This window comes from Mustela lutreola, chromosome 2 (genome assembly GCF_030435805.1).
Source record: "Mustela lutreola isolate mMusLut2 chromosome 2, mMusLut2.pri, whole genome shotgun sequence".
Classification (NCBI taxonomy): Eukaryota; Metazoa; Chordata; class Mammalia; order Carnivora; family Mustelidae; genus Mustela; species Mustela lutreola.
In genome coordinates, this window is record NC_081291.1 from 82,918 (window position 1) to 110,226 (window position 27,309).

Below are 27,309 nucleotides of genomic sequence, written 5' to 3' on the forward strand. Positions count from 1 at the left end.
GCAGCGGGAGGGCAGGGGGCGGACTCTGCCCCGGCCGCGGCGAGCCGGGAGGAGCGGGGTGAAGGGTGCGTGCGCGGGACGGCAGGAGACCCCACGCGGGTCTGGAGGCGGGAGGGTTCGTCTGCGCCCGGCGCTCCCCCACCGCGGGCGGGAGGCGGAGGCCGAGGGACAGCGGTCCAGGGCGCCCCCGCAGAGCGGGCCGGCTGGGTCCGGGAGGGGCGGGTGGCGAGGAGGGAGGAAGGGCCCCAAGCACACTCGGGGGGAGCGCGCGGGAGGGCCGACCCGGCAGGACGCGTCCCCAGGTCTCGTCGTACCCAGGGGCTGGATACATCTGATACCTCTGGGTTTGGAAGGCCCCCAAACCTGCTGTGTCCCGGCTTCAGTGCCAGGGATTTCTCCACGCCGAGTGCTGCAAACCCCGGCGTTCCTGGGAAGCGCGGCATTTCGGAAGGTCGGGTCCCTCGACACCCACCCCGGCCCCGCTCCCGTGGAGCACACGCACTGTCCCAGCTTCACAACGAGAGAGTGAAGCGTGCGCGCCCTCACCCTCGCTAGGTCCTAGGGAGCCCTGAGCTGGGAGGTGCCCAACAGTCAGGAGCTCCCAGCCAGGGCAAGGAGGCCCAAGGGGCCATGACTAGACCCTTTAGGCCGAATCCGTCTGAGAATCCTTGGAGAGCCCTGCTCGGACCCAGCAAGAAACCGGGCAGGTGAGGTTCTGTCCCTCTTCCAAGGTCTCACAGTGGGAAGAAGTAGAGCTGGGCCTTGAACCCAGGGGTGCCGCAGGGTCTGTTCTCTTGACCTTGAACACACATTCACCAGCCCAGTTCCTCCAGCAATCATGAAACAGGATGTTTCTCAGCCCTTTCTAGAGATGAAGGGAGTCAGGCCCAGAGACAGGAAGCCCCTGACCCAGGGTCAGGCAGCTGGGGCCTCCACGCAGAGCCCCACTGACCCTGCTCCCTGGGAGGGTGACTGGAATCGGCATTTGTGGGGTGCAGGGGGTTCAGGAGGGAGCAAAGCTGTTGGAAGTTGGGGGACAGTGCACAGCAGATCTCAGGCTCTTTGGCCATTATGGTTGGGGGGGTGGGATGTCTGAGGGCCAGCTCCTCTGTGTCCCAGACAATTACAATTTTCCCAGCTCTGAGGAGCAGGCGGAGGCCCTCCCCTGGGGCCTGACAACGGCCTGCACGGAAAGTCCTGGACTCGGATTTTCCGTCTGCGGTGTGGAGGGGAGACGCTGTGTGGGAGGCACATTCCCAGTACCCACCCCCTTTCCAACCGCCTGCAGAAAGGGGAGGGAGGGAGGCCGCACACACCCTAAAAATACGCAGCTTCCTCCGGGTCCCCAGACCTCCTCCAAGGAGGGTTTTCCGGGGGCGGGGTCTGCTGCAGGGTCCACTTTCAGGCTCAGCTGGATCCAGCACTTCTGGGGCTCCAGCTCTGCTCCCTGGCTCTCCCGCTGCCTCTCCGGGAGCACGACGCCCGGCAAAACGTTCCAGAAATGTTACCGGACCTCATTACTGAGCTTTGCTCACGGTCCCCTGGGGGGGACTGCTCATCTCAGGGCAGAGAAAGTGGAGTGGAGAGGAGGAGGGGTTCTTTACGGAGCACCTGCTGGGTGCTGGGTGGGGACCTGGCTGGGAGGAGCCTGCCAGAGGAGGTGTGGTGCTGGGGATGGCGGAGTCGCGCAGGTGGGACCCAGGAGGTCTCTAGCGGAGGTTCGGAGGGCACAGAGACCGTGGGCAGGAAGGAGCGTGGCCTGTTCCCATGGCTCAAGGGCCCGCGTGGTCTGGAGTAAAAACCCTCCCTGCTGAGCCATCACACTGTCCTTCAAAACACCTGGGCAGAGTCAGGATTAAAATCTAATGAGGGCAGCAAGGATTAGGATTAAGGTTAGGATCGGGGTCAGGGCTCCCACCCCTGCTAGCTGGGGGCCTCCCCATGCAGGGAGTCCTCATACTTGGAATCTGCTTTAACCCTTTACAGAAAACCCGAGGCCAGTGAGGCCTGCTCGAGGGACAGAACCCGGGCTGGGAGCCGGACGTGGACGGCTCCTCCCCGACCTGCTGGATCCCAGGGACTCATCTGTGTCCCGGAGCCAAGTCCTGGGTGCCTGGTGACCCCCCAGGGAGTGGAGCTCAGGGCTCAGAAGGTGGTCAGTTCTCACCAACGTGATGGGCCCCCGGGTGTCTTGAAGTGCCGTGGAGGTAAGGGAGAGATGCCCAGAAGGGGGCAGAAGGGCGCCTGGCACAGAGCAGGTGCCCCGAGCGCACCACTCCCAGCCTCTCTGTGCTTCTCCGGGGGCTAAGTTCGAGCCCTGCGTTGGGTGCAGAGGTTACTTGAAAGCATGCTCTCGTGGCTCAGAGAGGCCGCCATGGGAGCTCTCCCAGCCTTGGGGCTTTGCCCCTGGAGTTGAGCCTGCGCCCCTGGGGGGCTTGGACATCTGTGTGGACACCGTCTCAGCCTGGCTGTGTGCGTCACAGGCACAGAACGCACCTAAGCCCTGAGATGGGACTGACCTGCCCAACCAGGAGCCCAACTCCCTGGGAAGCATCTGGAGGGTTAACAGAACAGGAGACGGTGCAGCAGGCACCTGGGGTCACCTTGGAGTCAGAAGCCAGCATCGGCAAATTTGGATCTCGGGCTGAGCTGCCACCTCGGACACAGTCCTCTCCCTGCCTCACACCCCCGTGTCCACCACCTCCTCTGAGCTCCAGCTCCATTTCTGTGTCTGCTTACCATCCCCTCCCCGGCCCTGAGCTCCAGGGGCAGGGCCGGCACCCGGCAGGCGCCAGGCCGTGACACGGCCCAGTGACTGAGGAATGGCTGAGCACCCACAGCCTGCGCCGGGGACCCTCCAGGTCAGCGGCCCCGGAGTCACAGCCAGAGAACATGAGCCGCTTACTCCTTTACAGGCCGGTCCTCACAGTGAGGGTCCCCCCTGCACCGTGGCGCCCCCACCCCGCCATGTCCAGCCCCAGCCAGTCTCCCTCAAGCACAACTCTGCTCCTTCTTCCTCCCAAACACACCTCCCAGCATCCGCCCTACACAGCCCCAGGCCTCCACGCTCTCATCCCCACGCCGCCCTGGCCGCGGTCCCCTCCTAGGGAGGCAGGTTCTGCACCTGCAGATGGGCAGCCTACCCAGGCCTGGCCGGTCACTCATTCAGTCCCAGGCACGAGTCTCACTCCAGGGCTCCCACTGGAGCTGCTGGGAACAGACCATGCTTCCTGGGGAGGGCCCAGGCGAGCTGCAGCTTCCGGTGCCACAGCTGCCACCTTAGCACGAGGAAGCTAGAAGCCAACCGTCACAGCAGCCACAGTCACGGGACAGCCCGGCCAGGGCCTTCGCGTGTGCGCATCAACATGAGGGAAATGACTCCTTTACGACAACCAGCAAAACCAGAGAAAGGGGGACCCCCGTCCAGAAGAAACAGGACAAGTATCCAGAAATGACCCCCCAGGCAAGAAGAGCAAAGACTCAGGTAAAGTGTCTATAGGAAAAGGTGGAAAATGCAGAATTTCAGTAGAGAAATGAAAAAAGCCAAGTCCACGTCCTAGAACCAAAATATACCCAGAGTGAGTAAGAGAAGGTGGGGGGCAGGCGCGCGTCAGCCGGCATCCCCTTGGGCAGCCGGACACTGGGGGCAGCAGAGACGCTGGGACAGTGGCGGCCGGGGTGCCCCAGGCTCAGGAAAGGCACAAGGGGCCCCACACCAACCTGCCTCCCCTGGGACAGACCCACCCTACCCCCCGCAAACACGACACATGGGACCCAACATCAACCAGGAGTCCTCAATCCAGCAACCCTAAGACACACACCACGTGCAGCAACGGGGCCTTCTCCGGCCAGCAGAGCAGGAACACCGCGGCCGTGGAGCCACCCAGGGACAGACCAGCTCGGCCGTGGCCCCACAGCCCCAGGGAGGAGCAAGCACCAGGCGCACAGCTGTCTTCAAAAGCCACGGCCACGGAAGAGCTCCCGCCATGCTTGTGGCAGAGTGGCCAAAATCCGGACCACGGATGCTGGCGAGAGCTGGCGGGGCCGCAGGCAGTGGGAGCCTCTACCCTGGGCCGCCTCCACAGGACCCAAGGCTCTCCCCGCCCCTGCACTGGCTGTGGCTTGGACGGCCTCACGTCGAAGCAGCATCATGACCAGCCCCCTACAGCCCTGTGCCACCTCCGCCACGACAGCCCAGTTCACAGGGTCCACCGAGTGACCGGCCCCCAGCTCCTCCTCACAGCCCGTCCTCCCCAGCTACCACGAGGCACCCGTGGGTTTCAAATCAAGTTTAATAAATAAAACAGCAAGGGATTCAAGGCAGTTCTCACTTCACAGTGTGGTCCTTGGTGGGGTGAGGGAAGGTCGAGGCCAACTCTGCAGACGGGCTCGATCCGAAACCCTCTCCTGGCGACACCGGGGTTGGGGAGTGCTGCCCTGGCCCCGTGGAGGACCCCACTCCAATTTGTAAACAGAAACATAAATAAAACGGGGGAAGCTGGGAAAAAGGAGGACCAGGACCCCAAACCGTCGTGCTGGGGAGCTTCAACAGAAGAACGACCCACAGGGTCCGGGGAACGGGCTGGAGCCAGCCCCTCGGGGCTGCAGGCAACAGTGCCTTGGTACCAAGGGGGGTGCAGGTCACCTGTCTCCCCGACCCCACACCCGGGGCTGCTGGGGGCTGGAGAGGGAGGGGGGGGCGTAAAGTGCGGCATTTCCTGAAGTGGAGAGCAGGGTGGAGGTTAAGGGCGGGCGCGGCCGACATCGAGGTATATGGCTCTGTGCCCCACCGGGTTTGGCACCGAGTAGCAGCTGCCCGCGACCCCGGGGCTGGGGCAGCCCACGACCCCACCAGGGGCAGGGAGATGGAGCCAAGCGGAGTGCTGAGGGCGCCCGGGTGGAGGCTGCTGGTGGGGGCAGCACCCTGCCCCATCTCCCCACCTCCCTGAGGGAGCAGGGACACCGTCCTCGCCTCTGCTGGCTACACGGGGCCGGGCCCTCCACCTCTGGCCACCCACCGGGTACTGCGCCGGGGGCAGCAGCCTGGACAGCACGGACAGTGGGGCCGGGCACCGAGGGCGCCAGGCTGTGTGTGAGGGCAGGGCAGGCCCGGCCGCAGTGCGCCGTGTCCTTGCTGCGTTCTGGAGCAGAGGCGGCGCTACCCGAGGCCCACGAGGAGGGGAAGGGTCAGGAAGACTGGCGGAGGCAGGCCCCGCGGCGGCCCCACGTCCAGTCCGGGCCACGCACGCCCGCCTGCGGCCAGGGATCAACAGGTCATCACGTTACAGCTGCAGGGGAGAGACCGAGAAAGGGTCAGTGCGGTCCCACGGGCGGCACAGCCTGGGGGCCGGAGGCTGAAACCGCGGCTCCCGGCCTCGCCTCCCCAGCAGACCGTGTTTTCACTAGTGCTGGTGGACAAGCTCCCCGGAGGCAGCAGTGTCCTGGGCGCCTGGGGAGGGCTGGTGGTGGGGACAGGGGTGGGAGGAGCCTGGCACTGGCCCCATGTGTACCTTTTTGGATTTTGAACCATATGAATGTATTACCTAGTCAAAAAAATAAATAAGCCAAATTAAAAGTAGAAAATAAAAGTAAGAAACCAACCGAGGCTGCTGCATGTGGCCAAGCCGTCCTCGGGGCACAGCCCTCCCCTCTCCACAGAGCAGCCCGAGGCTGAGGGGGACCTGGGGCAGGGGGACCCAGGGCAGGGGCCGCACTCACTGTGACAGGGGATCCGAGTGCAGCCCAGGGCCTGGGCACGCTGGGTGGGCGGCCAGGAAGGGATTCACGTCCCCAATGCCGATGAGTCCAAACTCGGTGACAGACAAGGCCACCTGGGCGGGAGCGACGACCTCCTCGGCCTCTCCGTTCACATCCACGCGGCTGGCGAGGAGGGGCAGCTCCTCAGGGAGGGCCCCAGGCAGGGCCAAGTCCACAGCCAGTCTCGGGCTGCTGCCGGCCTCCGGAGGCGCTGTGGCCGGGGGGCAGAAGGCCGGCTCCACCAGGCCGGGGGGCCGCCTGGGCAGGGGCACGGCTGGGGGCGCATCCAGCTGCTGCTGCTGGAACGGACAAGGCCCCGGATCCGAGGGCGGAAGGCTGTCGGAACTCTCCCCAGGTTCACCGACGCTGCTGGCCACGCTGTCCACACCGAGCAGCTCTGCGAGGAGAACACAGCTGAGGCCGGACCCCCGGAGACCCAGCCGTCCCAACGGAAGCGTGCCCGGCTAAAACCACACTCGTGCCTTCAGGCTGCCACCGGCACCGGGCTCCGACCCAACCTCTACAGGTCCGGCCCAGCCTGCAGACCCTCCACACGGAGGTGCCGCCACCAGGCATCACACACACACAGAAGAAACCCGTCATACAGACGCAGTGCGCCGAGGCTAACGACCCCGGACTGGGGGGGGGGGGGGTATTGTGACCAGAACACAGCAAGTTCAAAGAAATTCAAACAAACGAAACAGAGTAAGAGAAGCTTGAAGGCAAAATGCACGTGAATGCGAGCCGTCAGGCGCTTCTGCACGCACGTGCGATAAGCAAAGCCAGAAGTAGGCGGCTGCGGCCCCCTTTAAGCAAACCACTGAACTGACCAGGTTCCAGCACAAACTAAACCCCAGCGTGTGGCAGACTCAGAGCTGCGGTCCTCAGGCTTACCTCCGTGCTCATGGGCACGAACTCCAGTGCAGAGCCGGCCCTGTCTTGCTCTCGTGTGGCCCTGAACCCAGATGCCAGGGAGCCTCTGACACCCCCATGCCCTCCCACATGGCACCCAGAGCCACAGGTCACGTGTAGTACCCCGCCACGCAACAAGCCAGCAAGTCCCCGTGGCCACTCGTGTACGACACCGCATGGACCACTCTCTGGGGTAGAGCCCAGGGGCCCAGAGGAGGGTACCAAGGAGAAGAGAACACCCCCACGGGCAGGGACCTGCCCCACATTCTCACCTGTGTGCATCCGTGCCAAGGGGTCCTGCTCGGAGCCCAGGCCGTCAGCTGCAGGGGGCAGGGGTGGCGAGGAGCGGGGGCGGCCAGTGCCATCAGGGTCACTGCTGTCCAGGTCCTGCTCTGCGTCCCTGTGGGGAGAGCGCGATGTGAAGGGGAGACACCTGCCCGGGACGCCCACCCTCCCCACCCCGGGGCCCTGGGAGCCCGCTGCACGCACGTGGCTCCCGACGGGCCGTATTTCCTCCGGCCCAGCCGCGTCTGCTGCGAGAAGTAGTCGTAGCGCTCCGACTTCTTCCACAGGTAGTAGTACTCCACACACTCCCCCACGGACCGTGTGCGCACCTGCGGGACGGGAGCCGCGTCACCTCCCGACAAGCAAAGAGGGTCCCAGCACCAGCACGCTTGGCCAAATCAAGACTCCGCCTTCAGCCCCCCGCCACTGGCTTCCAACCCGCCCGAGGCACATCCCCTCGCCTAAAGCAGGACAGCACCCATCTCAAGAGACCCGCCCACTGGCGTGGACCTGGCACCCTGCCCTTCACTTCAGGCCCGCGTGTCCGGTGCCACCTTCCTTGCTCCTGACCACAAGGTCCCGGAGACAGCGGCACCACCCCGCCCCTCACAGGCAGCCAACGAGGAGAGACAACCCCTGGTGCAGACCCCGGGACGGCCCCCTGCCCAGAGAGGACAGCATGTGAGCCCACGCTTCGCACCAACAGTCTGCGGGAGAGCTGCTCACGAGGGCAAACCGGCCGTCAGAGGACACACTATGCTTTTGGGAACCCAACCCGAGATCGTATTTACACGACACAGAAAACCAAAAAAAACTCCTCATGTGTAAAGTACCCTGGAAAGGGCCACAAACACGTGCCCGGCCGGACCCCACATGTCAAACCTCCTAGGGCAGAAGATAAATCACAGAGACCCAATGACCACCACAGGGAACACGCTCAGTGACTCGGTGACAGTGTGGCACGCCACAGAGGGTGACCACACCCATGGTGCATCCAGCCGATCCCGGACACCTGGTGCAGGTCTGACGCAACGGAACCTGTGTGCCGACCCCACTTCCATCAGAAGAAACTCGGAGAACCCTAATGATTCGGAGCATCTTCCCACTTCGCAGGTTCTCCCCACACCCAGCCAGCAACGGCACGGGAGTCCCCGCACTGTTCGCCAGAATGGGGGAAGGGACACTGGGGCCCAGGGAGGGCCCGCAGCGCAGCAGGAACAAGGCCCACATGTGATCTGTCTGCTCAGTGAGCCCCCTCAGCACACATGTCCTGCCGGGAGTCCAGTCCTCGGTGGTCTCCCCGGGGCTGGCTCCAGCGGAGCCTGAAACGCATGGACAGGTAGCCCACGGCTGTCACCAGGGTGGGCGGGCATGAAGGGAACAAAGGCATCGTGCCAATGACACAGAAGTGGCCAGGCCCGTGGTGGAAACAGCGCACAGGGAACCACGTCAGGCCTCGAGGCACGGAGCCAACGCCGTGCTGGGCCCAGGCTGCTGAGCATGGTCCGTCCCCACAGCAGCCCCAAGCAGGCCCCTCCATCACCTCCAAGCTCCTGGGAGAAGCCACGGAGGCCCACACGTGAGCCCGCTTTCTGCCAGGAACTTCCCGACAGACCCCAGAGGAACACGATGACAGGATGAGAGGTCTGGTGGGGACGCCCCAGGGAGACGGACAGCGAGAAACTGAGACAGAGCCACAGGGACACGCCAGGCACATGTCCCATACCGCACAGCGGAGGGGCAGGGCTCTGGGCATCATGCACAGCGCCACAGGCGAACGGCCTCACCATGGAACGTGCAGATGCCAACGGTGACCCAGGTCTAGGGTAAGGCAGGAGAACCTGCGGTCAGCAGCGCCCCTGTCATCAGTCTGCAGCAGATGGCAGAAGGACCACGTCCTTTGAGGAAATCAGGAGATGGGGGCTGCGAGTAGGGCCCTAGGCCCTGTGCTGAGGAGATGGCAAAGCCAGGCCAAAGGACCTCAAACAGAAAAGACTACTGACGTTCACCCCAGAGCAGTGTCTGGAGCCTTCGTTTTGGGGACGGGAAGATGGCCCAGCAGGCATCAGCAGAGACACCCAGGGGCGTGGGGAGAGTAGGGGTGGGCACTGGGGCTCAGCCACGGCTCCGGGGAGCCTGCCCTGAGGCCGGCAAGGTGAGCTGCACCCACTGTGGGGGGTGACGGGGGCCTGGTCTCCTGAAGCCTTCCCAGCCCCAAAGTGCCCCTAGGAGACCTGGCGGGAGGAGGGCAGGCCATGTCCTCACCTTGTTGGCCTGGATCAGGTGGAAGTTCTTCCCGTGCACTCGGAAGCCGTGCTCGAAGTTCCTGCACTCCTCTTCGCCCCACGCACAGAGCCCATCTGCAAGCAGAGGGAGCGCCGTGGCACCCGCGGCGGCCCGGACACGGCGACGGCGAAGGGCAGGGAGGGCCGCGGCCACACGCTCACCTCGGAACACCTTCACGTTGAACCGCAGCCTCCGCAGGGCCTCCTCTGCGTTGAAATTGCATTTCACCAGCTCATAGAGCGCCTGAGGAGAAGCCACAGACTTCCCGCCTGTTCACCTCACCCCACCCACCCACCCCCCCCAGAGAAAGAGGCAGAGGTGTTCACAGCACCCTGTGGAGCAGGGACACCAGGGGGCAGTCACAGCGCCCGCCAGAGACGGGGATGTCACAGGGTGGTCACTCCACAGGGCAGGGATGGGGGCGTCCCAGCCAATCTTAGGGACGGGGACTTTGGAAAGGTTCACACCACTCAGGCAGGAAAGTCGAGAGGGTTCACACCGCTGTCCGGCTGACGTTGGGAGGGTTCACACCACTCTCAAGGTGAGGACATCAGGAGGCTTCACAGCAGCGTCCGGGTAAGGACATCGGGAGGGTTTCACACAAGTCCCAGAGTGGGGGTGTCAGGGTAGGGTTCACACCACTCTCGGGGGGGAAACGTCAGGAGGGTTCACGGCAGTCTCGGGGGCGGGGACACGGGGACGTCGGAGGAGACGCGGGGACGTCGGCGGGGACACGGGGCAGGGACACGGGGACGTCGGCGGGGACAAGGGGCGGTCCCACCGCCATTTCTCCCACAATGAGGGTTTCTCCGTTGCATTTGCCACCGTCACATGACCACACAGGGCAGGACCCTCGTGGCAGTCCTCCCCTACCGCCCTCCTGGGGTGGCCCTGCCATTCCCCGTGCCCCTTCATGCCTGACCCCCTCCCCTCCTGCCCCTGCACGGTCCCCGCAGACACCTGAGCCGTTGCCCTGCAGCCCGGGACGCTCTGGCACTGGGCCCGCAGGTGACAGCCCACCTGCTCGCTGTCCTTCACAGCCTCTCCCTCCGGGCGCTGCGACCCCGCCATCTCGTGCCACCTCCGCTTCACGGCCCGGTACAGGAACTCCTCCACCTCCCTCTCGGGAAGGACGTTGGGGTCCCAGAGAAGCTGGTCATCATTCTCATAGACTGTGGACAGGGAGGGCTGGGTCACGTCACGGGCGCGCGTGGGGCCCTCCCACTCCCTCACCCCCGGGGCCTGCCCGGTTCCCGCGCGGCAGAGAAGGACGACACCCGGACCACCCATGGCGGCACTTTGTGCCCAGGTGGCGTCGTCCACTCCAGAACCCAGGGCTGGTTTAGGATCCGGAAGCCCTTCGACACAAGGGTGAAGGAGAAACGGCCGGCCCAGGGCACAGAGCAGCACTGCAACTGTCCACTGCCGACGGAAGGAAACCGCCTCGTCCAATCACGGGCGCCCAGAGCAGCCCACAGCCAAGGACATACGACACGGGACACAGACCCGTCCCCCAAGTCTGGGAACAAGACAGTCTCTCCGCTCTCCTCAATCGGTCCGGGAGGGGTCACCGGCGCGACGCAGCCAGGAAAGGGGCTCAAAGCCGGGAGGACGGCGGGGCAACCGCGTGCAGCACCGTTCACGCGCCACACGAGCACACAACCGCGTGCAGCGCCGTTCACGCGCCACACGAGCACACACACGAGAATGCAGAAGAACCACGGAGAACCGACGTGGAACAGCGAGTTAGCAAACTCACTGTGCGCAAGACCGACTGAAACTACAAACCGCATCTCTACAGAGAGAAACCAACCGACGTGACATTTTTCCGAAGATGGTTCGCACCAGCACAGACGGGCCATGAGGTGCGACCAGGCCTGCAGCAGAAACACCACCGCCGGTTTCAGGAGGGGAACGGCACGCGGGGTCTGCAGGGGTTGACGGCGTCCCCGGAAGGACGACCCACGAGTAACCTCGGGGTTCGGCACAGCCCTCATCGAAATCGAGCTGCCAACAAGCTCACGAGCGGCTTATACAGACGCACGACGACCAGGCCCAAGGCTGGAGGACAGACATCGTCTCCAGCGCCACTCACGATGACGAAGACAGCGCGGGGACAGCCAGGTCCCACAAGAGACCAGCGGGCAGAAACCCAACATACGCACGTGCAACGGGCCACTCGGCGCGGGCCGGAGCAAAGCACAGGCTGGAGGCCTCCGGACCCCCGCCCCAACCACACACTCGACGAGCAAGCGAGGCTGCTGCTTCCCGCGTGGCGGGGAAGGTGGCGGCACTGGCCTTTGCAAGGACGCCTTCACGGCCCCCGCACGGCACGGCCGGAGCTAACGCTAACGACCAGACGGCGGTGCCCACAGCCCATGGCGGCCTCGTGTCCGGAACGCCAGAGGGACACACGGATCGGGAAGGGAAAGGCGATTCCACGGAAACCGCAGAAAGAGCCTCGAGCAGGGGCCTGGACAGACATCTGCAGCGGCTGCTCAACCTAGTCCCAGAGACTCGCCAGTTAAAGCCACAACGAGACTCCCTTCCTCAGCTAGAGACCCCGCAGCGTGTGTGGGACGTGCACCGACAGGGCCACGACTCCCATCACCCATCCCAGAAGCAGCGTGGACCCGCTCGGAGCCGCACGGACACACCCGTACTCCACCAGCACAACGGACACTCCAGGACACAGCACGCCACAGCCACGAGGCCCATGTGCCACACGCACAGATTTAACCTCTGCTGGGGGGCAGAGGGACACCTCGGGACCAAGGACCGGCCATTCCCTGGAAAAGGCAGAGGCCCCAAGGCTGGGGCCCCAGACGGAGGTTTGCACGTGCTCAGGACTCTTGGAGGAAGGGGCTAGGAAGTGTGCATGGCTGCCCTTGTCTGGGGGAGGGTGTCACGCGTCCTCAATTCACAGAGACTCACCGCATGGTTCCACAACCCAGCTGACCGGCGCCGTCCTGCCTCCCCCCACCACTGCTTACGGCCCAGCAAGCACATGCCGCCACGACCACGTCCCGGCTTCCAGCCCGGGGCCTCCGTGTCTCTGCTGAGAGGCCTTGTCTCCTCCATCTGCCCCCCTCACTGCCAGTCTCAGGGGCTGAATCATCCTGGGAGACTCCTGAGCCCGGGGTGCCAGCCCCAAACCGCAGGGCCCGTGGGGCCGGGAAAACAAGACTCGGCTCGACAGCCAGCTGACTTCACTCCCCTTTTCTTCCCCTGTAAGCAAACACGGCAGCACCTATCTCCAAGGACGACAGGCCTCGCTCCACGTTCCAGTGGGGACATCGGGTTGGGGATGCAGAGCACCCTAAGGACAGCACACGGCAGGGGACACCTGTCTCTGAAGGACACCTGGGACAAGGCCCAGACACGGCAAGACCCGAGCGGGGAAAGGTGAGCACGCCCGCAGAGCCGAGGACGGCCCGGGCAGGACGGGGTGGGCGGAGCCGGGGGCAGGGGGAGCCGAGGGCGGCGGCCTGGGGTGCGGCAGGACCACACAGCTGAGCTGAGGGACAGGGAGCAGGGAGGGGACGCCGCCAGGTCCTCCAGCCCCTCAGATTCCCTCCAAGGATTGGGGCGTGCTCCAGGAGGCAGGCAGCCAGGCCCTTCCCGGCTAATGGGGCTCTCGGGTCTCCTCCCCCCCTCCCCCCCCCCCCGTCTCCCACAACCACCAGCCCCACTTACATTTCTCACCATGGCGGTCCAACTGCAGGCCGCTGAGGTCGGCTTGGAACTGAGGCCCAACCATGATCTCCTGTGAAGGCAAAGACCCGAGACAGTCTGGGCTGACGGGGCCCCAGGGTGGCCACCAGAGCCCAGGGCTCCCCTGTGCCATCTGGCCACAGACCAGTCCTGGGGTCCTGAGCATGAGAGGCAGAGGAAAGCATGGGTGGGTGTGACAGTGTCTATCTGGTACGGCCAGTCTCGGGGCAAGGGAGGGCGAGGCCGCAGGACCCCAGTTTGCTAAGGTCCAGCCCAAAGGCCGCAAGACGGGAGCTCGGGGCGCAGCACAGGGCCACAGCTGCTGCGCAAGTCCCCGGTCCCCAGCGCAGCTCAGGGGTCAGGGCCACTCACCTTCTTACATTTGTTGGCAGGAAGGGCGTCCTCCTCCGTGTCGGACGACGTGGGCGAGCCACGCTCTTCGTCTGCATTGCCCAGGAAGCAGGCTTCCAGGAGAGGAGAGAGGCTGAGCTGCGCCGTGGCCCTGGGTGGCCCACCCAGGCTAGCGGGCCCTGGGGCATCTCCCTACCTCCCCCCCAACTCTCCGTCCACCAACCCCTGCACTTGTGCCCTTCCTGAGACGGAACACGGCCCACCCCTGGCCAGACAGGACTGTGCAACGGGCACGGACTGGGGACCCAGGAGGCCTGCCCCGTGGCGGTGACCACCATGCCGGGTCCCGAGCCATGGCACCTTCCGCGGCCAGCCGCGCAGGCGGTCCCGGCGGCCAGGGCCAGGGGGAGGATGGTCTCCAGGCGCTGCCCCGGATCCACAGACTTGCAGTTTCAGGAACCAACCTGCTCCCTCCTCAGATCAGCGACCGCAGGTCATGGGGAAGGCAGGCAGCAAGCCCCAGGCAGCTCCGAGTGAGGTCAGGGCGCCCTCAGGGTCCAAAGCGTCTGGGCACACGTGCCCAGCTCAGGGCCCCTCCCGCCTGCAGCCCCGGAGCCCCGCCTGGCCAAGGGCAGGGCAGAGAGACACCTACATCCACTCTGGCTGGGAAAAAGGTCGGACGCCTCATGGGAGGTCACAGACGGGGTCAGGTCATCGGCTAACGACTGTGTCTCTTCCTCTTCTTCCCCCGAAAGCAAATCCTTCGCTATCTGTTCCTTTTAACAAGAAAGCAGAAAACCTGTTTGTGGTTTGTTTCCACCGTCTCCAGAGAACAGTCACAGTAACGGCGCAAACACGGTGACTGACACCGCAGGCCCACTCCGGACACCCGCGCGCCTGGGCCAGCCCTCCCTCTCGCCGACGGAGAGGCCGGGCACCGGGCACCGGGCGCCAGCGAGGGGCCCCTGCGAGCCTTGCGGGCTGGGAACGAGAGTCCCAGCTCTCCCCACGGAGCAGGTGGTCTTCCCCTGCGGTGACGAAGCCCGCCCCACTGTCCCCTGCCCTGTTGGGACCCAGAGAGCGGAGCCGCCCCCTCCTCCTCCTCCTGGCTGGTCTCCACTCCGCCCTCCCCCAGCCCCGGCCCGAGGCTGCTCTGACCTACCCTCCCAGCCCTGCCCCCGTCCGCTCACCTTGTCCAGGGTCATGTCTGGGAGACGGGCGGTGGTGTCGCTACCCTCGCTCTCCTGCTCGGAGACGGGGTCTGAGGCCTCGTAGCCGTAGAGGGCGAGCAGCTCATCCAGGGGCATGTCACTGCTCTGCGGGGGTCAGGGCTGTGTCAGGAGGGGCTGCTCAAGGTCACAGCAGCCACCCCCAGCCAGACCCCCGGTCCTGCATCCAGAGACCCCCAGCCCCGTGGAGAGGCAGGGACCAGACACCTGATCCCCAAGAACCCTGCTCTGTGGCCCCGGTCCCCAGCCTCAAAGGGCGGGTCCAGGGCAGGCCTCCCCACTCCACAGGGTCCGGCCCAGGCTTAACCCCAGTACGGAGGAGGCCTCACGTCTGCAAAGCCAGCATGACGCGGGACGTCACTCCATCAGAAGGGAAACATGACCGACATCCGGACCAACGGCAAAGGGCCAGCCAGTAAAACCCAACAGCCACGTCGGGTTAAAAGCAGCCCTCAGTACAAGCAGGGAGTGGTCCGGCCACACAGACACAACAGAGACACGGCAGGCCTGCCCCCCCCCAGCACCCCCAGCCCAGCTGAACAGGGAGGGAGGCTGCGGCCCACCACAGGGCACGGACACGGTGAGGCTCCGGGGCCCCAGGAAGCCCACTGGGAGGACGACGGGCATGAGCGTCGCCTTCCTCTCCTGAGCTGGCGCCGTCCGGCCGCACTGTGTCCTCCCCCGGGGACCCCATCAGTCCCCCGACATCCTCGCCCCCCCCACCTTCCCAGGACCCCACTGACAGGGACGTTCCTGACGCCTCCTGCTCTCTGTGCTTCTGCTGGGGAGAACAGGGGGCCCAGGGATCCCGGCGGGTGCCCGGGACCCCTCCGCAGCAACGCTCCGGGGAATGGACAGCATTATTCCAGTTCCCCGACTCGCGCACGGGCTGACGAAGCGAGTCCCAGGGGCACAGCACCCCACAGTCCCGGTGGGCGTCCTCTCCTCCCAGGGGCCCTGGGCCTCGCTCCGGATCTCACTCATGTGCTCCACGAACACCATTCGCCTTTCCCACGTGAGCAAAGGGGGCACTTGGGAGTGCCAGCCACAGCCCAGAGTGTCCCAGGGTTCCGGGGGCAGCGGCCCCGCTCTCGCAGGACACACAGGCTGGAAGGGGGCGATGCGGGGGCAACGGGCCTCCTGTCTGGCCCCACACAGGCGTCTCCTCCAGACGACCCCCTTTGCCTGCTGTAACAGCAGAACTCAGGCTTTTGAGCAAAAAACTTTAATTTTGGAAAATCTGGATCTGACACCAGGAACTTGGTAAACTTGCAGTATTGTTTAAGCTGATACAGAACGGCAGTGTCTCTGCCTTTATCTTGGAAATTATATTCTTTCTTAATCAGGTTTGGTTTTTTTAAATTTATTTTCAACTTAGTTAACACACAGCGTAGCCTTGGTTTCGGGGTAGAATTCAGAGATCCATCAGCGGCACGGGACAGCCAGTGCTCACCCCCACCCGCCCTGTCCCTCCCCCGCAGCCCAGCTCATTCCCTGGGGTCGGGCGTCTCTGTGGTTTGTCTCCTGTTTTCATGGGACTTTCTCTTTCCTTCCCTTCCCCTATGTTCATCTGTTTTGCTTCTTAAATTCCCCATATGAGTAATGCAGCATTTATCTTTCTCTGATTTTAATCAGTTTTTTATTTTTTTTTTTTTAAAGATTTTATTTATTTATTTATTTGACAGAGAGAGATTACAGGTAGGTAGAGAGGTTGGCAGAGAGATAGAGAGAGAGAGAGAGAGAAGGAAGCAGGCTCCCCGCCGAGCAGAGAGCCCGATGTGGGACTCGATCCCAGGACCCTGAGATCATGACCTGAGCCGAAGGCAGCGGCTTAACCCACTGAGCCACCCAGGTGCCCCTTAATCAGTTTTTTAAAATTCTATCTGAAGAAAACCTAGGAGATGTACTTAATACATAGCTGGTTTTAGTTTTTGGTTAATTTTGAAACATTTTAAATTCATTTTAAACTTTTTAAATTGTTTTTTTTTCCCTAAGAGAAGACTTCTGTCCTTGGTTATAGGACCAGAGTGGCACCAAGCGACACGTGGCACCAGACTAGGAAGACGCAGTATTATTACTGCTAATAAAAAGCTCCCAGCGCTTGGGGCCCGTTTGGTGAAATCAGTGCTGACATCGCCATGAACTGAGAAGTCACGTGCTAAGCCACTAACCCCAACGTGACTGTATCTGGAGACAGACCTTCGCAGGAAGAATTAGTGCCATCGGACGTGAGGATGTGCCTCTGATCCAGCAGGGTCGGGTCCTTGAAGAGACCCCGGACAGCGTGCTGTGTTCGCTCTCGGCCACGTGAGGACACAGAGAGAAGGCAGCCACGTGTAAGCCAAGAAGAGGGCCCTCACCAGAAGCGGCCCTGCCAGACATGAACGCGGACTGCTGGCCTCCACAGCCACGTGGCTTAAAGCCCCCCCCATCCACGGTACTAACGAGTGGTTTCCTAGATTTTGTAGCGTGAGCTTACGTTTGCAAGAAGGGCAGGCTGGAGAGCCCGTATGGGGCAGACCTCTCACCATGCAGGAGGGAACAGGATCCCACGGGGGAAGAGCCACCCCAAGTTCACCACCACTGGGTTCCAACGCAACCACACCCAGAAAGTTCACAGAACACGGTTGCAAAAAGCACTCTGCAACCACCGCACCACTTACTGGACGTGGACCCACCTTGTCTTAGAAGGTGGGTGACTACCTCCCCTCATCTAGGAAGGGCCGGATTCACACTTCAACCAAAAGGATCACAGATGAACGGGTCTGCCTTAAAGACAGCCGCTGGGGTCTCCTGTCTGCTTCTGCATTTACACAAAGAGGAAGTTTTCCACTCCTCTCCCCAACCTGTTGTGGTTTTTTTTTTTTTAAGATTTATTTATTTATTCCATTTTCAGTACTTGTTTTATTTAAATTCACTTTAGTTAACAGACAGTGCATTTTAGTTTCAGAGGCCGAGTTTAACGACTCAACTGCATGTGACTCCACTCCACCTCCACTGCCCACCACATCATGGGCCCCCTTGGTGCCGGTCACTGGGCTAACCCATCCTCCACCCCTCGGTGCATTTCCTAGAGTTAGAGTCGCTCACGGTTTGCCTCCCTCTCTGATTTTTATTTTATCCTCTCTTCCCCTATGATACTGTTTTGTTTCTTAAACTCCACACAAGTGAGATCATATGATAAGCATCTTTCTCCGATTGACTTATTTCACCTGCATAATACCCTCTAGTTCCATCCACGTCGCAAATGGCAAGATTGGGGGGGTGTGACGGCTGCATAGTATTCCACTGTATCTGTGGACCACATCTCCTTTATCTGTTCATCTGCTGAACAGCATCTCAGCTCCTTCCATAGTCTGGCTATTGTGGATGTTGCTGCTAGGAACACTCAGGTGCACGTGCCCCTTCGGATCACTACATTTGAATCTCGGATAAATACCCCCTAGTGCGATTGCCAGGTCCTCTATTTTTAACTTCTTGAGGAAACTCCACACGGTTTTCCAGAGGGGCCGCACCAGCTTGCATTCACAACAGTGTAGGAGGTTCCCCTTTCTCCGCATCCTCGCCAGCATCTGTCATTTCCTGACTGGTTAATTTTAGCCATTCTGACCGGTGTGAGGTGGCATCTCATCGTGGTTTTGATCTGTATTTCCCTGATGCCGAGTGATGTGGAGCACTTTTTCATGTGTCCGTTGGCCATCTGGATGTCTTCTTTGCAGAAATGTCTGTTCATGTCCTCTGCCCATTTCTTGATTGAATTACTTGTTCTTTGGGTGTTGAGTTTGATAAGTTCTTTATAGATTCTGAATACTAGCCCTTTATGTGATAAAACATTTGCAAATATCCTCTTGCATTCTGTTGGGTTTTTGTTTTGTTTTGTTTTGTCCACTGTTTCCTTTGCTGTGCAAAAGCTTTTGATCTTGATGAAGTTCCAATGGTTCATTTACTCCAGAGAGAGATAACAGAGAGTGAGAACACGGGGGAGAGGGAGAGAGGGAGAGAGAGAATCCCAAGCAGACTCCCCGTTGATCCCACCACGAGATCAGGACCTGAGCTGACACCAAGAGTCAGACGCTCAAAACCGACCACACCACCCAGGCATCCCCAGCCTGTTTTTATTTTAGAAAAGTTATTTTTTATTTTTTAAACATTTATTTATTTGAGAGAGAGAGAGAAAGAGAAAGCAGGGGAGTGGCAGAAGCAGAGGGAGAAGCTGGACGCGGGGCTTGATCCCAGGACCCTGAGATCAGGACCCGAGCCGAAACCGAGACTCAGACACGTCACCAACCACACCGCCCAAGCATCCCGATTTCTTTTTTCATGTTCATAAGCATCTGGTATTTCTATTAACAAGACATTTACTGTATAACCTTTACGAAGCTCTTTGAAATCCTCAAGAATTTTTAAGAACATAAAGAGGATTCTGAGACCAAAAAAGAGCAGTGAGTTTAATGCCTAGAGCCCTAAAGCCCCAGGAGCACGACCGGGTCTGGCCTGACCCCCCCATGACCTCAGCTCCTAGCACAGCGCCTCCTGCTGCCCAGACAGACACACAGACACTGAACAGCCGGGGGTCTGGTTCCACCAAAGGCAGCAACGGGGTCTGGCCCAGGAGGCCCCACCCACACAAGGGCAGAGGGACCCGCTCAGCCGAGTACCTGGGCTATGAAGTCCTTCTCCAGCTCCCCTTCAGGCTTCTCGGGGTCTCCTGCGGCCGGCTCGCACGGCTCCTGGAGGCCGTAGTTCTGGGACAGGATCTCCACGAGGTTGAACTGATGGTCCGCAGAGCCCATGGACACCACTGAGAGGAGACGGCACCGGTGTGAGCTGCTCGAAACCGCACCCCAACCATCACACGGGCCAGGGGACGGCCAGGGAGGACACGCCAGCGGCCAGGCTGGCACCAGGGTCAAGCCCCACAGCCTGTGGCCAAGTGCACTCATGTGCTCACGCACACACAGGGGAAGGGCTGTGTGTGCGTGAGGTGCGTGTGCACGGCTGCCCGTGAGCGTGCGGCGCTCTGGTCAGCACCACGCGGTCATGAGGGAGGGACAGCAGGGCCGCGGAGGGAAGAGCACAGCCAGCTGACCGCACACACACATGCGGGACGTGCGGGGAGCCTCTCGGTCTCGGTCACCGCAGACCCCTATGGCGGAACGGGGAGGAGACCACAGACCAGGCAGAGACGAGCACCCGGGCGGCCCAAACTGCAGAAGGACCCGGCTCCCCGTCGGGCGGGGCCTCCAGCTCTGGGAACACGGACCCACCGGCACACCACCGCAGGGCCAGCAGGGTGCGGGGGACACGCAGAAGGCCCGACAAGCGCCCATCCGCCCTCCTGCTCAGCAGAGCCACAGCCACAAGCCCCGGCACGGGCCAACGGCTGGCAGACGCGACCAGATGATTGGTTTTCCCGAAAGAACCAGGATGTGTTCGTCTCTCTCCATTCTGGTCTTCAGTGAGTCACAGTCAAGGACAACAAAGACTAAAGGGAGTGGCGAGGGCTCTGTCCACCCAGGCCAGGGAGACGGGAAGGCCAAGGCTAGCCTCCTCCCTCTGCCTGGGGCCACACACAGGAGGAGGGGGAGCTGCCAGGGGCCAGCGTGGGGGGCGGGGGGTGCAGAGCACCCGGGAAGAGTGCCCCCCCAGCACCAAAACCCCATCTTCCTGCCTTGGCTAAGGTAAGTGCCCACCAGGCCAGCAGGCCACCCCAGGACCCTCTGGTCCTCTCCTCGGCTGTCCTGCCGCCACCAGAGGACGAGGGGGCGTCCCAGCCGCTCGGCTCACACCCGTCCTTGGACTCTGGGAGCCTGCACAGGGTGTCCGGCTCTGCCCAGCTGGGCGAGATGCAGTCTGTCACACCCACAGAGGCCCTGGTGGCCCTGGGCGGGGCAGGGGAAGGGCGAGGAAGGTACCTGCCGCTGTCTGCAGGCTGGGCTCCCCGGGGCACAGGCTGTGAGCGAGGCAGGACGCCACACCAGGGCTCTGCCTTTCCAGTGAGGAGGCCTACGGAGGAAGAGAAGCAAAGTTGGCTTGGCAGGTCCCTGTAGGACACCTGGGAGCACGTACAGCGCAGAGCCCCACTGCCCGGGCAGCCCCAGGAAGAGGCCTCAGCGGGGAGAGCCCCCCTTGGCTTCCAGGCAGAAGCTGATGAACAGATCCCAAACTTCACAGGAAAAGTCAAGGGACCCAGATAAGCCCAAACAATCTTGAGATAGAAGAGTTCCTGGTTTGAAAGTACAACAGAGCCACAGGAATCAGAGCAGTGTGGCGCTACACGAAGCTGGACAGATGAATCAAAAGGACAGACTGGAGAACCCAGAAACAAACCGACCGGGTCACTTCCGACTGAATCTCGACAAGGGGACAGAACGGCTCCGTGGGGAACGTCTGTGACACACGGTGCCGGGACGACAGGAGGGCCACGTGCTTGCTGGCACTGCACACAAGGGAGCCCACGATGGACCCAAGACCTTCAGGGTGAGAGCGAAAACCAGGGAGCTCTTAGAGGAAAACACAGGAATCACCTGTTTCCCTGGACACACACCACGGTTCCTCAGAGCGCCAAAAGCACAGGCAACGAGAGGAAAAGTACATCGACAGACGTCTCCACCGGGAAGGACATCAGGAGGAAGTGAGAAGACAGTCCTCAGAGGCAACCGGGGGCCACACATCACGAAAAGGGACCCGCTACGGCTCACTAATGGAAAAGCAAAATGGGAAAGGGATCCAAACCCCCAGAGACACACTCGGTGGCCCGTGAGCACACGGAGAAGGGCTCCTCGGAAGGAAGCCAAGCGGAGGAGGGAGCGCAAGGAGGGCAGGCGCTCGGCGGCCCCGCAGGCCGGCACGGTGACAGACCACCCAGCACATCCTCCACTCGCCAGACACGAGGGGTCGGCCCAGCACACGGGTCACTCCGAGACGAAGCCAACCAAGCAAAGACAGACCCAGGATGGGGTCTGTGTCGGCCTGGGCTGCTTCAAGGCAGGCGTAGGTCCCTGAGTGGGTGCCTCCCCCACCCCCAAACCAGGTAGGGGGCAGCTCAGCACCGAGCTCACCTGCACAGACACACCCGACTGCCCAGCCTGGCCTTCCACCGGCTCCCGCCTATCCGGCTTCCCATGACCTGGGGCCCAGACACACTCCGAGTCCTTCTGCGTCATGACACTCAGTCCACGGGGGCTGCGCTTCTGTAGAGATGCCACAGGAGCCCGAGCTCTGCCCACCCCGGGGTGACGCCCTGTGCTGCTCCTGCAGGGCGTGTGCTACGTGCGTCCCCCGACTGCGCTTACTTCTCTCTCGATCACCTGCCCCTTGTCAGTCTAACTCCCCGGGCACCCACCCCGAAACCGAGGAGGGGAGGGAGGTCCACGGGAGAAGGGACACACGGGTCCACTACAGCGCGCATGTGGACGTCCACAGTGGGACCTTCACAAGGGCCGGAGATGGGAAGGACACAAACGTCCACCAGCGGAGGAAGACGAGCAGAAGCATGGGCGTCCCCAGCCGCCACCAGGAGCGAGGCCCCCACGCACTACTCCAGGGACGGCCCCGAGCCCGCGACGCGCAGGGAGGGAACCAGACACAGGAGGCCACATGGAGTGTGAGTCCACGTGTGCGACACGTCCAGACCAAGCTCCTCCACGGACAGGAAGGGGGCTCTCGGGGGCCGGGGGTGGGGGAGGGGAGGGCTGAAGGGACAGGACCACTCTGGGGACGCGGCAGGTTCCAAAGGTGACCGCTGATGGTCACACAGCTCCAGATGTGCTGAAAACCACTGAACTCCGCACACGAGGACGAGAGAACCGTACAAATAAACCTCAGCTAAGCTACCTGTGCGCACGCATGTGCGCACGCACACGGGAACACACACGCACGCGCACACGCGCACGAGATCTGAATAATGAAATCAAGTTACGGACACGGAGAAAGCTTTCTCAGGATGCCCTCGCTGGATCCTCGAGAGATCCTCCAGCCCTCGTGGGATCCTTCTCCTCCCAGGAGAATCGAGGAGCCACAGCTCAGGGAGATCAGGTCGCTCACCCGGCTCACACGGCACAGAAGCCGCGTCCCTCAGGCGCGGACTCAGAGACCCTCTGCGGACGTGCCGCTGCACAGACAACGCTGCAAAGGTGAGGACCACGAAGCCGGGAGGGAATGAGCCCCCGCTTCTCTGGGGTGAGGAGTGTGTGCGTGTATGCGCGTGTGCGCAGCCTCTGCCAGCAGGGATGCTCTGTCCCTACGGGGGTCCGTCCCAGGGGCGGGGGTGGGGGGCTGCTCGGAGCTCCCCATGGCCTCAGATCTGCAGGTTCATTCCCAGATGACTCGGGGTTCCTCGACACTCACCAAGGAACGCTGACTTCATGATTCTCTTCCCTCCCCTGCCCCAACATCTGACCTGGAGACGTAAGCCCACCCTCAACAGTGGGATTCCCAGGCCCTCTACAACCTTTGTTGAGAACACTGGGGATGTTTCCAGCAGAGCCAAAGCCCACTTTGCTAAAGCGGAAGAAAAAACAGGACGGGGAGCGAGCTCAAGGAATTTCAGGTTAGAAAAAAAAAGTACGGGAGGAAGGAGCAAAGGAACGTGCAGATGGGGTCCCAGAGGAGTGGGGAAGCCAGGTCTCGGCAAGGGGAAGCCAGCTCTTCAGCCCTGTCTCGTGGGAACCCGACGGCTCCAACGCAGAGGCCAGTCACCAGGAGACTGGAATGCAGGGCCTTTCTCCCCCGGCCAGCTCCTCCCACTGCCCTTCCCAGCATAACCCATGGCGACACCATGGCGGCCCCCACGTGCTCTCCTCCCCCTGGGACCCGGGCATGGCTCCCCCTTCCAGAAGCAGAGTTCTGGGCCCCCTCCCTGGAGACCCAGATGGGCCTGGGACTTAGGGCAGGCGGCTCCCTGGGACTTAAAATGCAGCTCAGTCTCCGTCTGGGACAGTCACCAGCCGCCACGCTGGGAGGAAGCCCAAGCCACAGAGAGAGGCCATGGGGAGGGGTCCCAGCCACATGTGAGCAGGGACGCTTCCTTCCCCCAGGCCGGCTCCAGCCCCAGCCAGCAACCGAGGGTCAGGGCGGCCAGTGAGGAGCCTGAGTGGGGCCAACCATTGTTCTGACACCATGAGTCTGACAGCGATACACAATGACAGCGAAGAGGAAGAGCCCCACGGACCACAGAACACCTACGCCGGGCCAGGTGAGGAGAAAGGCCCTGGGTGCGCCGCGGTCCATGGGGAAACAGGTTCTGCCTGTCCCCACCCACGCGAGTCACCAGTCTCACCAGAACACAGAGAACAAACCAGCGGGAGCAGGCAGACACAGCACGGAGGCGAGACAGAGGAGTCCCCCGCCCCCAGGTGGAGACGGAAGGGCACCCAAGAGCGGCGGCGGGGGAGGTGGCAGCGACTGCGTCACTGAGCCGAGGGTCCCAGGGAGGACGAAACAAAGCCCTGCAGGATTTTAAGTCCAAGACCAAGACAGTGCCGGTGGGCCTTTCCAACACCCAACTGGTGCCGCGAGGCAGACAACGCACAGCTCTCCCGCCTTCCCGCGAGGTGCTGGCCGCGACCCAGGCAACGAGAAAACGTGGCACGTGCTGGCAGCTTACAAACCATCGTCCTCACTGGGAGACCTTACCAGGGACTGCCTAAGGATCAGACACTCGGCCAAGATACCAGGAGAACGCGTGCCTCCAGGGCACTCCCATTTCAGAGATGGGGGCACTAGCGCTGTGGACACTGAGTCACCCGCCCAAGATCACAAAACCTTGGAGGCTCCGGCACCGCCACAGGCGTCCCGGGCAGAGGCTGACTGTGGCTCATCACGTCGGACATCTCCACGCCTGCCAGCCCTTTAGTGACCAGTCCCTTTAGGACAGGCACGCTGGGACCTGCGCTCACAGCCAGAGCCCCGGGCCGCGCAGAGCCGGGCACACGTGGAGCTCACACACGGAGCTCACACACGGACCTTCTCCTGGGAAACCAACACAAATTCACTCTTCAGGGCACCGGCACACACACTCAACAGGTGGGAGAGGGACACCCTGGGCAGCGGGCTGGCTCTGCAGGCTTCAGGGGCTCTGCCCCCTGCAAGGCAGAGTCAAGACCCACAACCCCGGCTCAGCCAGGCAGGCGAGCTGCCCACACGCCCCGCGCCCCTGAGCCAGGAGCCCACACACCCTCCCGGCCTGGCCTCTGCCTCTGGTCTCCCAGGTCAGCCACCACCCCCAGGAGGCCTCCGTTTCCCTAAACGCCCCCTAAGGAAGGAGAACTGTCTACGGGCCCTTTGCAACCAGCCACCCAGCACAACTGGCTGCTGAGATCTCGCCCTGCACCCAGACACCCACACCCTCTTCGGCGCACACGCAGGACCTGCTGCTGCCCCTCGCTCGTGCGGGAGGACGGCCATTCCCACCGCGCTGGGCTACACCCGAACCCCACACACAGCTCCGGAACCGTGCGGCGCACGCCCGCGCCCGCGGTGCCCGTCTGGGGGGCCCCCTGTCCTCTCGGCCTCAGGGGCCCGGCCTGTTTCGGCAGGAGCCCGCGCGGGGTCTGCGGGCCCTAACTTGCGAGCCCAGACGGCAACGCCACGTCCTAAGAGTCCCGGGGCCTGGGCCCTGGCAGGTGCACCGTCCCCAGTCCCCGCGGGGCCCTGCGAGGGGAGAGCGGTCCGCCCTGTCTCACCCAACGAAGTCGGGAGAGAAAACCGGGGACAGCAAGCCCACCCCGGAGTGAAACTTTTCCGTCCGGCTCTGACGGGGCGCGCAGCCGCCCGGACGGTCCCGGCGAGCCCGACGGCGCGCCCGCAGTCCAGGCCCCCTCCGGCCCCCCGGGTCTCGGGGGAGGGGTCTCGGGCCTGCTCCTCGGGCCCAGAGGGGCTCCGAGCAGTAAGGCCGGCGGCCGCCCCGAGGACGCCCCCACGCCCCGGCCGCTGCGCTCAGGGCTCCGTCCGCCCGGAGTCGGCACCGCGGGGGCTCGCGAGCGGGGTCCCGGCGGGGTAGCGCGGCGCCCCCACCCCGCGCCCCGGAAGCAACACTCCGCGAAGTTGGCGGGAGCGCGGGGACGGCCGCGCCGGGGCGGGGGCGGGGGTCCAGGGCCGGGGCCCCCCGGGAGCCGCCGGGCGGCGGGGCGCGCGCCCCCGCCCGCGCCCGCCCCGCCCCGCCCCGCCCCTCCGCACCCCGCCCCGCGCTCCCGCCCCCCGCCCGCACATGCGCACTGCACCCCGCGATGTGGCAGCCGGCGGGGGGGGGGGTGCCCGGGGGCGGCCGCCGACGGAGCTCCGCGCCCCTCGGGCCCCGACGTGCGCGGCGCCCCGGGCCCAACCTCCGCGCCCCGGGGCGGGGGTCTCTGCGCCCGGAGCCGCGACGCGGCCGGGCCCTGCGGTTGGGGCCGCGGGCGCGCGGGGGCGGGGGGCCGGCTCCCCCGGCCCGCTCACTCACCTCCGCCATGGCCGTGTGTGCGCGGGAGGCGGTGGCCGCGCCGGGATCCCCGGATGCGGGGCCGCGCGCTCATTGGCCGCCGCGCCCGGGAAGGCGGGGCCTCCGGGCGGGGCCTGGGCGGGGCCGGGGCGGGGCCGGAGGGCGCGTAGTAGGTGCGCGGAGCTGGCGGTGCGGGGCGCGCGGAGCGGGCGCGCGGCCGGGGCTGCCCGGGGGCGCGGGCGGCGGGCGCGGGTCGAGGCGGCGGCGGCGGCGGCGGCGGGCGCGGGCCCCGGACGGCCACACCTGCGCGGGGAGCCCCGGCTTGGGGACGCAGGGCCGCGGGCGCCAGGGCCGGAGCCGGGGTGGCCGGCGGGGAGCTTCTGGAACTTTCCGCACTTCTGTCCCCGCGAGGCCCCGTCTCGTGGGCGGCTGGCGGACATGCGCCTGCGGCCGGGCTTGGAGGCGCGGCCGCCGGGGGCTCGGGGCTCGGGGCCGGTCCCGCGGCCGGGGAGCATCGGAGCCCGGGCCCTCGGGCTCGGGGGTCCCTCGTCTCGTGTGTCGGCGAAAGTCGGACCGCGAGTGACCGCGCGCCTGACCGCGCGCACGGCCTCGGTGTCGCGCGTCGCAGACTTCAGGCTGACAAGGCCTTGAGCGTCGGGGCACAAGGTGTCCCGAGAGGGTCGCAAGGGTGGCAAAGGAAGCGAGCGCGGACGCGGGGAGGCCAGTGGGGAGGCCGGCGCCGCGGAGAGGTCAGCTGCTGACGAGGGTGGAGGGGCGCGGGCGGGAGGCGGGCCCCGGTGCCGCGGAGGTGGCCGGGCTGTGAGCCCAGGTCCCGAGGGTCTGGCTCGCGCAAATGAGTGGATTGGGGCAGGGGGAGCTCTGGAGCCTGGTCCTTCTCCCCCACAACGCCCGCGGCCGGCCGCGGGGCACAGATGCTGGGCCTGACGCAGGGTGCGAGCGTCGCCCCAGCCCCAGGGAGGGAGACCCGCGCTTGAAAGTTCTGCCCTTCGCGGTAGCTCCCCGCTGCTGCTGCCAGAGCGTCCTCGCTGGTCACACAGCCGCGGGGCCGCTCATCCAGTCAATCAGTGAACAAAGCATCTGTCCCCTCCAGTCCTCGACGAGGTGCGGGCTTGCTGGGGCCCAGCGAGGCAGGGAGATGACCAAAAGACACAAGGAGGGCGTCGAAACACGCGGCAGAAACTCGGGAAAAGGGTTTGGCTCCGCCTGGGCTAACCAGAGACGACTTCGCGGAGGGGCTCTGGGGAGACTCATCGGAGAGATGGGCAGGTGCCCTGATGAAGAGAGGACCGATTTAAGGCCTGAAAGTCTCGCTCCACAGACTGTTACAGGATGGAA

The 27,309-nt window shown here is 63.7% G+C and overlaps 1 protein-coding gene and 1 long non-coding RNA gene across 10 annotated transcripts; one reads left to right on the top strand and one right to left on the bottom strand.

The window, feature by feature from the left end:
• The first annotated feature begins 17 nt into the window (after positions 1-17).
• On the top strand, positions 18-4,323 carry LOC131823141 (uncharacterized). 3 transcript variants are annotated; one of them, XR_009350498.1, is made up of 2 exons: positions 18-65; positions 1,987-4,323. It is a non-coding gene; the product is annotated as an uncharacterized LOC131823141 (long non-coding RNA). The 3 variants fall into 3 exon arrangements; XR_009350497.1 differs by having other exon boundaries at positions 26-115; XR_009350496.1 differs by having other exon boundaries at positions 30-707.
• MIER2 (MIER family member 2) lies at positions 4,275-26,032 on the bottom strand. Of its 7 annotated transcripts, none has more exons than XM_059159108.1 (15): positions 21,596-25,184; positions 20,869-21,007; positions 20,450-20,540; positions 19,193-19,335; positions 14,496-14,621; positions 13,958-14,081; positions 13,327-13,418; positions 12,937-13,006; positions 10,261-10,412; positions 9,402-9,483; positions 9,220-9,314; positions 7,159-7,283; positions 6,942-7,069; positions 5,719-6,154; positions 4,275-5,288 (listed from the first exon to the last, which is right to left on the bottom strand). In XM_059159108.1, exons 1-15 carry the CDS (start codon positions 21,658-21,660, stop codon positions 5,267-5,269), a joined length of 1,890 nt encoding a protein of 629 aa, XP_059015091.1. In that variant the 5' UTR covers positions 21,661-25,184; the 3' UTR covers positions 4,275-5,266. The 7 variants fall into 7 exon arrangements, with proteins under 7 accessions (XP_059015091.1, XP_059015090.1, XP_059015097.1 ...); XM_059159107.1 differs by lacking the exon at positions 21,596-25,184 and adding an exon at positions 5,511-5,543 and having other exon boundaries at positions 20,869-20,973; XM_059159114.1 differs by lacking the exons at positions 20,869-21,007; positions 21,596-25,184 and adding an exon at positions 25,975-26,032.
• Positions 26,033-27,309: the final 1,277 nt, after the last annotated feature.

What these genes read in the sequence shown, in the direction of transcription:
- MIER2 (XM_059159108.1), bottom strand. Translation starts at nt 21,660, where the DNA reads ATGGGAAGCCGGATAGGCGGGAGCCGGTGGAAGGCCAGGCTGGGCAGT. An exon ending in TTTTCCCAGCCAGAGTGGAT is followed by an intron (nt 13,419 to 13,957) that starts GTAGGTGTCTCT and finishes CTCTCCTGGAAG; the next exon opens with CCTGCTTCCTGGGCAATGCA. An exon ending in ACCTGATCCAGGCCAACAAG is followed by an intron (nt 7,284 to 9,219) that starts GTGAGGACATGG and finishes CCCGTCCCGCAG; the next exon opens with GTGCGCACACGGTCCGTGGG.